General features: G+C 37.5%; 1 protein-coding gene across 2 annotated transcripts in view; it reads right to left on the bottom strand.

Annotated features, from left to right (window-relative positions):
- Positions 1 to 12,887, bottom strand: part of AKAP9 (A-kinase anchoring protein 9) — a 161,214-nt gene that overhangs the window by 92,881 nt on the left and 55,446 nt on the right. For both annotated transcript variants that reach the window (XM_070787145.1, XM_070787147.1), the window contains exons 10-14: positions 11,990 to 12,066; positions 9,325 to 9,463; positions 6,883 to 6,968; positions 2,235 to 2,349; positions 1,729 to 1,927 (exon numbers count right to left, since the gene is read on the bottom strand). In XM_070787145.1, the coding sequence (XP_070643246.1) occupies positions 1,729 to 1,927; positions 2,235 to 2,349; positions 6,883 to 6,968; positions 9,325 to 9,463; positions 11,990 to 12,066 (616 nt within the window). The remainder of the gene's footprint in view (positions 1 to 1,728; positions 1,928 to 2,234; positions 2,350 to 6,882; positions 6,969 to 9,324; positions 9,464 to 11,989; positions 12,067 to 12,887) is intronic.

Genomic DNA, 12,887 nt, shown 5'->3' with positions numbered 1-12,887 from the left:
CACACACACACACACACACACACACACACACAGAACAAAACACAAAAACTCTGTCTTCAGGTTTCAGTAACAAGCACCTATGGAGACTTCAGTCCTAGAGCAGCAGAGCCAGTCAGTTAGGTTAAAACTCTGAGGACTTTATGGAGCTAGTTAAATACTACAACACATTTCCCAACTATAGTATAAGTTGTTCAATCATTTTAACAAATATTTACTAAGCACCAACTATTTGTAGGGAATTATTATAGGATTTGGGATACAGGAAATTACATAGACAAAAATTCCCTTAACAAAGTTTGAAGTCCAACACAGGGGACAGATAACGTAAACAAATAAATAAACCTTCCCTCCTATCTATCTATATATATACACACATACACATATACATACATATACATACACTTATCTTTATAGTTACATATATATAAAACACATTTCCCAGGTGTCTCAGTGGTAAAGCATCTGCCTGCCAAGCAAGAGATGTGGGTTTGATCCCTGGGTTGGGAAGATCCCCTGGAGAAGGAAATGGCAACCCACTCCAGTGTTCTTGCCTGGGAAGTCCCATGGACAGAGCAGCCTGGCGGGCTACAGTCCATGGGTTGGGCACAACTTAGCAAAGAGTTGGATACAACTTGGCGACTGAACAGCAACAAAATATATATAACATAACATTAATATAGAAAAACTAAACAGGAAACTCAGGTGTAGAGCACTAAGGGGTGATTTTAGTTTGAATCGGGTGATCAGGACAGGCCCCATGAGAAAAAGGCATCTGAGCAAAGACCCGAAGAACTGAGTGTGTTGGGCAGGCAAATAACCTAGAGCAAGATCAACCCAGGCAGAAGGGACAGCAACGAGAAGAGGATTCACAAGCAGGAGCATCCCGACAGCTTGAGGATCTCGAGGAGACTACGAGGAGTTACAGTAGTAAGGCGCAAGCAAGGCAGCAGGACGCAGATTCAGAGAGAGACAGGACCCCGTACGTGAGGATCTGGGAAGGCACAGGGAGGACAGGAGAGCACTGGAATAACATGACTTGTCTTAAATTTTAAAAGCAAAGCTTTGGAACTGTAGAGAACAGACTCTAGGGAAGAGTTAGGACAAAAGCAGTAATCCAAGTGAGACATGATGATGGCAGGGACTAGGGGCCTGGTGAGAAGTGGTACAGTTTAGATTTGTCTTGGAAATAGAGATAACAGGATTTCTTGACAGACTGGAAGTGTGGTTTGAAAGGGGAGTCACCACTGATGGAGTCAGATGGCTGCAGAAGGAGCAGATTTTGAGGGGAAAATTCAGAGTGGGTATTTTGGATGTGGTAAATCCAAGTATTAGACAATCAGGTGGAGAATGTCTAGCTATCACTGGAGTGATCATATCTTCTATCCTTTGTGTACTGCCCATATCAAAGTAGCCAAGACTAAGCACACAATACAAAACAAACATGTGCATACCACCTGGTGTAACTTAGCAAATTCATAACAAAGAGCCTCTTTATAAAATAAAGCTGTAATTAATATTCCTATTATAAAATATATCTTGTTTACACTAACCTTTACTTCACACATTTCAGAGATGAAGAATTACCTCCTGTTCGTATTTCTTGACAATGCTACAGCTCGTCTCTTTCAAGCAAAGTTGCTTAAGTTACATTTTTTTCTTAAAACAACCATATTATGACGGCTACTAAACTACAAATACTATTGAATGAACTTAAAGGTTGATGGATACCTTGGCTGAACTGCAGACTCATTAACAGCTTGAAGCCTTTCCTGCAAAGAATGAATCTCAGCCTCATAATTTTCTTCAGTTTCTTTCAATTGCTGCTGCAAAGAGGATACGCGGCTTTCTAATTCGTGAACCTGTCCTTCAAGTTGTTTGGTTTTTTCAGTATCTTGCAGGGTAGATAACTTGCTTTTATGACTAACATCTAAGTTACATGAATAGAAGAAAATACACATTTCAATATAAATTTCTCAATGAAATACCAAAATCACTTTTTTGAAGTAGAAGAATATTCATTCTTCTTTGAAAGGTAATGTTTTTTAATAGTATAACTCGGGTATCAATTTAAACTCATGTAGACATGATAAGAAAACACGATAACTCAAGATCATTTTTTCTATGTTCATGGCAGCAATACCACTACAACTACCAATTTTATGTCTTTTTACTGAAGTCAAATTACTGAACATCTGATACAAAAAACCACATTATGGTATATAATCCAAATTTACCAATGTCTTGCGAATTGGTCATCTGAGGATGCGTTGATAAAAAGTCCGTTTGCTTTTTTGGCAGGTTCGCTTCTGCAAATCCAAGTTTCATATTACATGCCTGCTGTCTCTCGATCTATGAAAAATAACAGAAGAAAAACAGTGACATACATATATGACTCAGGACTGTGGAAACTATACAAAGCAACTTTATCTTTAAAAAGGTTTTTTTTTTCCTTCCCCAAATCACCCAGAACTGTACCATTCTGATACAGATATTTTCCCTTCCATGTTAATCCACACTCTGACAAGTGACTCACATCACATTCCCTTCACAGGGACTGAAATTATATGACTAAATATAATGTTCTTTCATATCCAGAAGGAATTTGATGTAACTATAAAAACAGGAGCCACACAGAATTTTGGTCTAACGTTCATAACAATATTTAAAACATGACTTAATCTTTGAAATTTGAATTCATACAGAGTAAATTTTATATTATGAATACTTGATAACATATCTGCTATTAATCTCCGAATGTAACCTATATACAATCAGGTGGCTGACAAATGTGTGCTATTCTTTATACAAAAAGAAGGAAAACAACAAAAACAGATAAACCTCAGCTTCCTTCCTTAACTATTAAAACTAGGCAGCAATATGTCAGATGTGTATGTGTATTACTTAAGTCATTCCTCAAATATTTAATACTCAGTCTACTATGTGGCAAGCACGGTAACAGGGAGAGTAAGAATATAAAATCAGTGGGAAAAAAATGCACACACACACATACACGGTACATCTGCCCTCACAGAATTTATCAACTAATTTGGGAAGTAAAATTAAATAATTAACAATGCATTAAACTATAACATGTGACTAAAGGGTGATAACAGAAGAGACTGGTAGGGGTCTGATGGAGGAAGTGAAATTTTGTTGGGGCCCCCATCGTTTTGTTCAATGCTTAGGAAAGGTTCCAAGGAAGGAGGAGTAGGAGCATTCATGAAAGGGTGGCCTGCTATCAGTGATGAAGACAGTGGTCCTGAGGGACAGGGGACGCTGAGCATGCTGGGTGAAGAAGGCAGACAGAGACCGAAGAGCACCTGAAAAGCAAGGTGAGAGTGTGGATTTGCTGTACCAGGTGAACAAAGAATTCTGGAGATGGAGGTGAGCACCAGGATCAAATGTATTTCCCAAGAAGGCCATTTCAGTTGGTACTACTTTTATCAAATCCTCTACCTGACTCCTAACCCCATGTACATTTCAACCAAGAATCTTGCCTCCGACTTCCCAGAGAAAATAAAGCCCATCAGGTAAATACTTCAGTTTTCAGCTCTACCTTTCAATACTGTCAGTTCATTCAGCAAACACACAGTAAACCTTTACCATGTGCTAAACAAAGCCCTGTGCTAAGAGGAAATGCAAATCAAGAGAAGACTTCCTGACTTTGAAGGATGTAGTGGGGTTTAGCCTAGTGGACATATCACATGTCGTCACAACTGCATACACCATAATTAGTGGATCAAGTAGAGATTCTTGGTGACTATAAGTGGGTGGGCAAAACCCACAATGAAGGCTTTAAAAGCCACAGAACTAAAGTTACATAAATTAAGGAAAGAAGATATTCTAAGAGAAGAGCTAATACTATAAAATAAAAAAAACAGTAGAATTAAGAAATTGGGCTTCCCTTGTAGCTCAGTTGGTGAAGAATCTGCCAGCAGTACAGGAGACCTGGGTTCGATCCCTGGGTCAGGAAGATTCCCCTGGAGAAGGAAATGGCAACCCACTGCAGTATTCTTGCCTGGAGAATCCCAGGGACAGAAAAGCCTGAGGGGCTGCTGTCCATGGCGTCTCAAAGAGTTGGGCACGACTGAGCAACTAAACACTAACTTACTTAGCTGAAGGTACACTGATCATCTGTTTACGTTACCACCTAAGGTGGTAACGTAGAGATCTGACTTTCATTCCTGGCTACACAAGTATTCCTTGGGGTACCAAACAGTTTTTCTTGTATTTTTTTTTTTTTCCTAATTGCTTCCCAATTAGAAAAAAAAAGTTTTTTTAATTTTTAATCCTTCCCAATATTTAAAAAGGCAAAAAGACTTCATGTAAGATTAGATCATAAAATCAATGAAATGAAAGAATAAACACAAGGCCCCATTCCTACATGTGACAGCACGTGAAGCTGAGCAGCCTCTGTCCCCTTTAAATGAAGTATGTTTTCTCCAGGTTTCACTTTCCCAGCTTTCACTTGGCCTTCTTCATTTATCTTATGGGCTGAGCTCATGTAGGCATTTACGTTTATGATCTCTGACATACACCTCTCCTCTTTCCCCAGGACTCAATTAAAATAACAATGAATCTGTAAAAGATAAGTCCATAATAAACCAAAAAATGAAAGAGACCAGCAGATTTCAACAGAAAAGGGTGGCAGAACAGCGATTAAGCAAGAAGGAAGGGGGAAACAGCAGCCTAAAGCATACCTGAAGGGAGTCGCAGGCACAGGAGACAGTTAACTCGCCTAGCGGAACCATGGAAAGACACCAGGCTCAGAGAGACCAATGACAGGCAGAGATCAGAAAAGGAATGTATCAGCCCTTAACTAATCGCAGCACAGCCTTTCCTGCTGACCCAGCCAGGCAGAAGTCTGGTGGCGGGTAAAAGTTTTTCTAAAGAGAAACTGAAAGAAGTATCTGGGGAGAACTAAGGAGCCGAGCGTGGGTGTCTGTGTTCCAGGGCAGGCTCCCACACTCCAGCACCAGGGAAGGGACACCTGTGACTCATCAAAAGAAACCGTTCCCCACTCACTGTCTTCAAAGGAAAGAGGCAAAATGACAAACATCGCTGTAGTTACTTGTTTACTCCAAGTCCTCCTACACTATTTAATAGCTACAACTATGTACTGTCATCAGGAAAAGCAACACATTTTTAAAAGAAAGAAAGAAAACAAGGAAGGAAGGTAAGAAGGAACGGACATTTGATGATTAAGAATTCACTGGTAACTTCTGCCAAAGAAAGTTCAGTGAAGTATGAGGTGGGAGCTTGTTTACAGGTGGGCAGAAGAGACAGCAAGAGGTGGGAAACTGCAGTCTCTTCTTTCCTTCAAATAATTTGGCAATGAAGGAAAGAGAACCACAAAGAATACCAGATTCAGGGAACATTGGTTATGTTCTAAACAGTGGAGGCAAGAGGAATATGCAAGACAAATGAAGGACAGAAACAAGACAAGCAGAGACAAAGAACCTGAAAATAAATACAGGACGGAAGAAACAGGCTACCAATCTTAGAGGAGGTGGAAGGGGATGCTAACAAAAGCACAGAAAATAAGATAACCTTGGTTGTGAAAAGGGACAACTTCTTCTGAGACAGAAAAATAAATTAGGGTATTTTCACGTTTAGAGAAATGCATATTGGTCTACAGGTAGCAAGGTGAGATAGCTTATAATTGTTAAGTTTAATACAGAAAAATGGGAAATAAGGCTATCTGCGAAGGAAAAAAAGGGGAGCAGAAATGGAAAGCATGACTTTATAACTAGGGAAGTTGTAAAGTTAGGTAACATCCACTGAGGAGACTATGAGAGAATGAATGACCACATAAAAGACCTGTCAGCGACAGTCAGAGGCCACGACTCTGCAGCGTCACCGAGCCATACCACCATCTCATTTTTTCAGCAGCCCTCAGAAACCCAAGTGTGAGTAGAGAAAAAGGGTCTCAAGAGGCAGGATGAGTGCAGCAGAAAAACAAGAAATCTAGATGACGAAGGGTGCTGGTATGAAAGTTGTACGATAATTCTGAATAGGGTTAAATATTCTAGCAATGAATGGAAGGAAAAAGAAAAGTAGCAATGGTAGAGAAAGGTAGAATTAAAGAAGGGCTTTTAGCCTATCTGCCTGTCCTCCCACAAAGTTATCTGGAAGATACTGAAATAGGTTTACATGTTTTATAAAAGACTGAATAAGGTTGTGCTTTAACGGCACAGGAAGAGAAAGAAAGAAGGGAAAGGAGAAAGAGGGGAAAAGGAGAAGGAGAAAAGAAAGGGGAAATAGCCAGAATATCCCTCATCAGCAATATAAGTTTCAGTCAGTTAAATCTTTCAACTCTGCCCAAATATTTTAACACAATGACATGAAAAAGCACCCAAATAAGCAAACAGAGATTTTTCTGGTACTTTTTTCATACAAATTGAGGACTACAATACTTAATTTTTGCTAATATAATGTCATTTTTCTGAAATAGCTAATAAATTATATGATGGCTCTATACACTCTTACATAGCTTTTATGCACACATTTCTAAATATACATAACATGATGTGAAACTAATTAGCTATGTTCTAAACAGCTAATTATTGTTTAAAAGAGACTCACTGCTTTAGAAAATGTTATTATGTCAAATTAAATGCAACTGTTTAACAAAGTTTACAATTTGACATTTTATATATATTTTAACTTTATCTTGATTTCAAAAGCTCCCTAAAGGGGTAAAGACTCCCTCAGCTCACTGATATAAATATATGTCACTTTCCCCTAAATTATGTCACTTTCCCCTAACTTTCTTTTCATGTTTACTCATTTTAGAAATTTTCGGTTGATAAAGTAACTCACAAAATAGCAGGAAATACAAGAAATGCAAACATCATTACACATTTTCCATATTTTCCATACTTTACTTAATCGTGATTGAAGCACCACGAGTCTGCTGTATGCTTCTGCTGCTTTGCTGAGAAGAGTGTGCATATTTTCTTGAAAATCTAGATGATAAACAATCAAAATAATTTCACTTACAGTAAAAGTCTGCTTCTTTCAATTAGCATTATTCATCTATTCATAACTTTTAAAAAATCGCCTGCTGGAAGTAAAATTCATGTATTTAGTAACGAAAATCGCATTAATGTGGAACACATGCTACAAAGATTAACAATTTTATATTAAAATATGATAATTTCTGTTGGCATTCATTAATTTGTACACATTTGTTCATTATTCATACCAATGAACAAGGGCAGGAAACATTTTATTTGTGAAGGGATCAGTTCAGTTCAGTCGCTCAGTTGTGTCTGACTCTTTGCAACCCCATGGACTGCAGCACGCCAGGCTTCCCTGTCCATCACCAACTCCTAGAGCTTGCTCAAACTCATGTCCATCGAGTCGGTGATGCCATCCAACCATCTCATCCTCTGTTGTCCCCCTTCTCCTCTTGCTTTCAATCTTTCTCAGCATCAGGGTCTTTTCCTATGAGTCAGTTCTTCACATTAGGTGGCCAAATTATTGGAGCTTCAGCTTTAGCATCAGTACTTCCAATGAATATTCAGGACTGATTTCCTTTAGGATTGACTGATCTCCTTGCAGTCCAAGGGACTCTCAAGAGTCTTCTCCAACACCACAGTTCAAAAGCATCAATTCTTCAGTGCTTAGCTTTCTTTATGGTTCAACTCTCACATCCGTATATGACTACTGGAAAAACCATAACTCTGATTAGATGGACCTTTGTCAAGAAGTAATCTCTCTCCTTTATGCTGTCTAGGTTGGTCATAGCTTTTCTTCCAAGGAGCAAGCATCTTTTAATATCATGGCTGTAGTCACCATCTGCAATGATTTTGGAGCCCAAGAAAAGAAAGTCTTGTCACTGTTTACATTGTTTCCCCATCTATTTGCCAAGAAGTGATGGGACCAGATTCCATGATCTTCGTTTTTTGAGTGTTGAGTTTTAAGGCAGCTTTTTCACTCTCCTCTTTCACTTTGATCAAGAGGCTCTTTAGATCCTTTTTGTTTCCTGCCATAAGGGTGGTGTTATCTGCATATCTGAGGTTATTGATATTTCTCCTGGCAATCTTGATTCCAGCTTGTGCTTCTTCCAGCCAAGAGTTTCTCATGATGGACTCTGCATATAAGTTAAATAAGCAGGGTGACAATATACAGCCCTGGCGTATTCCTTTTCCTATTTGGAACCAGTCTGTTGTTCCATGTCCAGTTCTAACTGCTGCTTCTTGACCTGCACACAGATTTCTCAGGAGGCAGGTCAGGTGGTCTGTTATTCCCATCTCTTTCAGAATTTTCTACAGTTTGTTGTATTCCACACAGTCAAAGGATTTGGTGTAGTCAATGAAGCAGAAATTTTTCTGGAACTCTCTTGCTTTTTCTATGATCTAACAGATGTTGGCAATTTGATTTCTGGTTCCTCTGCCTTTTCTAAATCCAGCTTGAACATCTGGAAGTTCTCGGTTCATGCAGCGTTGAAGCTTGGCTTGGAGAATTTTGAGCATTTCTTTGCTAGCATGTGAGATGAGTGCAATTGTGTGGTAGTTTGAACATTCTTTGGCATTGCCTTTCTTTGGCACCGGAATGAAAACTGACCTTTTCCAGTCCTATAGGCTAATGCTGAGTTTTCCAAATTTGCTGACATATTGAGTGTAGCACTTTCACAGCATCATCTTTTAGGATTTGAAATAGCTCAACTGGAATGCCATCACCTCCACTAGCTTTGCTGGTAGTGATGTTTCCTAAGGTCCACTTGACTTGGCATTCCACGATGTCTGCTGTAGGTGAGTGATCACACGACCGTGGTTATCTCGGTCATTAGATTTTTTTTGTACAGTTCTTCTCTGTATTCTTGCCACCTCTTCTTAATATCTTCTGCTTCTGTTAGGTCCATACCATTTCAATACCAAAAAGTTAACTGAGATTGCAAGTTGTAAAAATGAACTAATATAGGATTCCTATTAATAAAGATAACTGAATGTCTTCTTATTCTTTTTATAAAAGTAAACCCCTGACATAAACTTATTCAACAAATACAATGACTTTTAAAGGTTTGGATCTACGGTATAAAATTAAGAATTATAGTGAGGAAAAGGTGGAAATAGAGGAACAGAGGATAAAGAGACAAGAAAATTTGTAGACAGCTTCGGTTTTCTTTTTATCACAATTACTGCACTGTAAAACTAAAAATGTGCATTAAAGGTAAGATTTCATGAACCTGAAAAAAGATGCTAAGATAAACTCAAATCAGCCAAGTGATTAAATCAGGAATTAACTGAAATAGTTTATCATCGATTCATTGAAGAAAATTAAATACTCTGTTCAACAATGCAGTAAAGCCTTTATTACCTTGGACTTCACATCTATAATCTTGCAATACCAGTTCTTGATTTTCAGAACTGTGAACACCAGAAGTCTCTTTCTCTTCTCCATTTACTTCACATTTTAAAGCAGGAGTATAATGTTCACCATGGACATTGCAAAAAGTCTGCCGACAATAAAATTAGGTATTTTATGGAATTAAAGTTTTGATTTCTGCCTCTAGAGATTATTAAACATTATTTCCTATATGCAAAACAGTCAAAAAATGTCACAGGAAAAATCAGTAAGAAAACACTTCCATGTACCAAATCAATCTGCAAAAGAATAAACAAATCTAAATCTTTCTCTCTCCACATGCAAGACATGAATTCTTCTCACATCAGGAAAATATGACAGCCTTCATTATAATATATATCAAATATATATGTCTAAACTATAATATTTTTATTTATTTCTAATAATGAATATATCCTGTACTTTACCACTTTCTAGTATGGATTCTATACAGATATTCCCTCTGTAATGTCAACTACCCATGAAAAAAGTGAAAAGATGAGGGCAAAAGTTCAAAAATGATGACTAGAAAGTAGTGTATAAATTCTATAGAAATTATAATATATAAAGTAGGAGATCACATTCACAGACTTTAACACAAGAGAATACTATTCATGGTTTATACACAGAAGAAAATAAAAAATATTTGACATATTATTCTGGTTTTTCTCCTGAGCAATGGACAATTCTATCATTACTTATAAACAACATATATCACATAATCATCTGACAAGCCTAAAGAAGTTTCTAAGTAAGTTTCACCTTTGCACCTCATGCAATTGGAAGTAACAATCAACAACTTCTAGACCTAACCAATTTGTTTACTGTTGCTATTTCTTGAGATTTGCCTAAAAGTGAAACTTTACTATTAATTGACTTTATTAAATTTCCAACATAGTTTCTAAGGTAGAATTTTATCATAAATTGATTCAGGTTGGTAGAAACCTGAATGATCAGCCAATTTACAAATAAAGCAAAAGACTCAGAAAGATGAAGTAACTAGTCCATAGTAACATCAATGATTAGGGACAAAATCAGATTCATGATGAACTGCAAGGGACCTCTCCATTACAACAAGCTGATTTATGTTTCAACTTGAGATTAGGGGTCAGGTAAAGACATTACTAGAAGAAAAAAATACATAAAGTCCGTTTATAAATGAACTACTATGACTTTGGAGAAGGAAACGGCAGCCCACTCCATTATTCTTGCCTGGAGAATTCCATGGACAGAGGAGCCTGGTGGCTACAGTCCATGGGGTCACAGAGAGTCGGACACGACTGAGTGACTAACACACACACACGCACTACAACTTGGGCCACTTTATATTTACAGACCATCAAGAGTGGATATGAAAAGGCAATGCCTGAACCTGTCAGCAGAGTGGAGGCCCTTAGTGTGGATATTCCTGACTTTCTTTTGTGTTTTTGAATACTGTTTCTGAACTATTCCATAGGTAATTAGAACCAGTAAGGCAGCTCTACCTTCCCAACTACTATCACGCTCCCCACCCCTTCAAATTATAAATACGCTGGCTGAGATGGAAAGCTGTGACAAGCTTAGGCATGTATGTTAAATTTTGAAATATTTCAAATATGCAGAAAAAAGTTCATCTATTACCTAGCTATAATAAATACTAATAAATATTGTCATATTATATCCATATTTTAAAAAAATTGAATATTACACACAGATTTGAAGATTTCTGAGTTAAGTACTGCTTATCTATTTCATTCACCTCTCTGTCCAGAGGTGAGTATCTAACATGCGTGTTTTTATACTTTTTCCTTTTGAGATTTACTGATGTAACAAAGACACTCTTGCAATGAACATATCTGGCTGTGCACACATGTGAATCTAAGTAGAAGTAAAAGTTGGACTGTGTGACGTACATCAACTCAACAATACACCTTGACAATCCGCTTCTCAAGGTGGTACACTCCCACCAGGGGTACAGAAGTTCTGTTTCACCTGATCTTCACAAATACGATTATAGTTGGTATGCTTAGTTTTTAGATTTGGCAATCTACAGTGTGAAATACTGTCTCACTAGTCATGTGCAAGACCCCCAGCTAAGTCATCACATTCATTCAACTGCCAAAGTGGGCAGGAGTGGGAAACAGACCCACTTACGGCTCTATTGCTGTGTTTTAAAAATTGGGCAGCTCTTCTGTAGAATCAACTACTGAGACAATTCACCTACATTTCTTTTGTTTCAAACTGATTGTCAGGAAAACATTTAAATACTTATTTTAAACTTAAAAACTCAGGAATATTTTCTAAATACAGTTCTGAAGTAAGACTGTTCAGTTCAATTCAGTCGCTCAGTCATGTCCGACTCTTTGAGACCCCATGAACCACAGCACACCAGGCCTCCCTGTCCATCACCAATTCCTGGAGTCCACCCAAACCCATGTCCATGGAGTTGGTGATGCCATCCAACCATCTCATCCTCTGTTGTCCCCTTCTCCTCCTGCCCTCAATCTTTCCCAGCATCAGGGTCTTTTCAAATGAGTCAGCTCTCCACATCAGTAAGATTGTAGGGAAAAGTAATTTGGATGATTCTGCTAAATCAAAATAGTAGTAACTTAAAATTTAGCATTTCTTGTCTAAAAGCACTTTTTAACTAATGGCTTACCTGTGTAAAATGAGCACATTCTTCAGATACTGCCTTGTGAAGTTTTCCAATAAGCATTTGTAAAGGCTTCACTTCACCTAACAGAAGAGGTAGTGCATTAAAAATGTTCAATTTACATGTTTAGAAACTATTTTCATATTTTACTTACATCAACTGGAAGCTTCCTGGGAATAAGATTAGTTTTAAGTTCTGTATTTCTTTCAATGTTATTTTGTACTGCTCAGTGTTAACTGTATAAGATAATTTGTAGGATTTTCAACTTATATCCTACAATATGGTACAAAGTACTGATGTACAATGTTTTTGTCCTACAATCCAATAAAGAGCTGTATCACACAGCATAACCCACCTGAGCCACCAGGGAAGCTGGTCTACATACATTCACCCATATAAAAATGAAACAAAATGTCACACATATTTATTCTTTCTACACCCTATGCACTCCAATATTTTCTGTTCTACTCTATTATTAAAAAAAAAAAATAAAGCTGGTCATTACTCACTGAACTAACTTCATCACCCATTAATGGACCCACTAATTAACTTGTAGTGCAAAAAACTACAGATTCTATCTGAAAAGGATACCGATACAAACAACATATGCTTAAAATTTTATTCAATTCAAACCCAAAGAGCTCCTTTTTCCTGAAGTGAAAAAGGATTATATTCTTACTTAAGCCACGCTTTAAACTCTACTGTTCAAAAGAACAATTCCAAACTTAGGAACCACCTCATTTATAAAGGTAGATCTGTCAAGAATGGAGACCTAAAGATACCTTGAACAGAGAAAGTCTAATTAATAACTGAATAATTATTAAAGATAAAAGTTAACCGTGACTAGTCTTCCACTTAAGCTTCCTTCAATATTGTTGCTGACACAGTGCCGTCTTTTTGCTCA

This window comes from Bos indicus, chromosome 4, assembly GCF_029378745.1.
Source record: "Bos indicus isolate NIAB-ARS_2022 breed Sahiwal x Tharparkar chromosome 4, NIAB-ARS_B.indTharparkar_mat_pri_1.0, whole genome shotgun sequence".
Taxonomy (NCBI): Eukaryota; Metazoa; Chordata; class Mammalia; order Artiodactyla; family Bovidae; genus Bos; species Bos indicus.
Note: the sequence above shows the minus strand (reverse complement) of the source record. Positions and strands in the feature narration are given on the sequence as shown.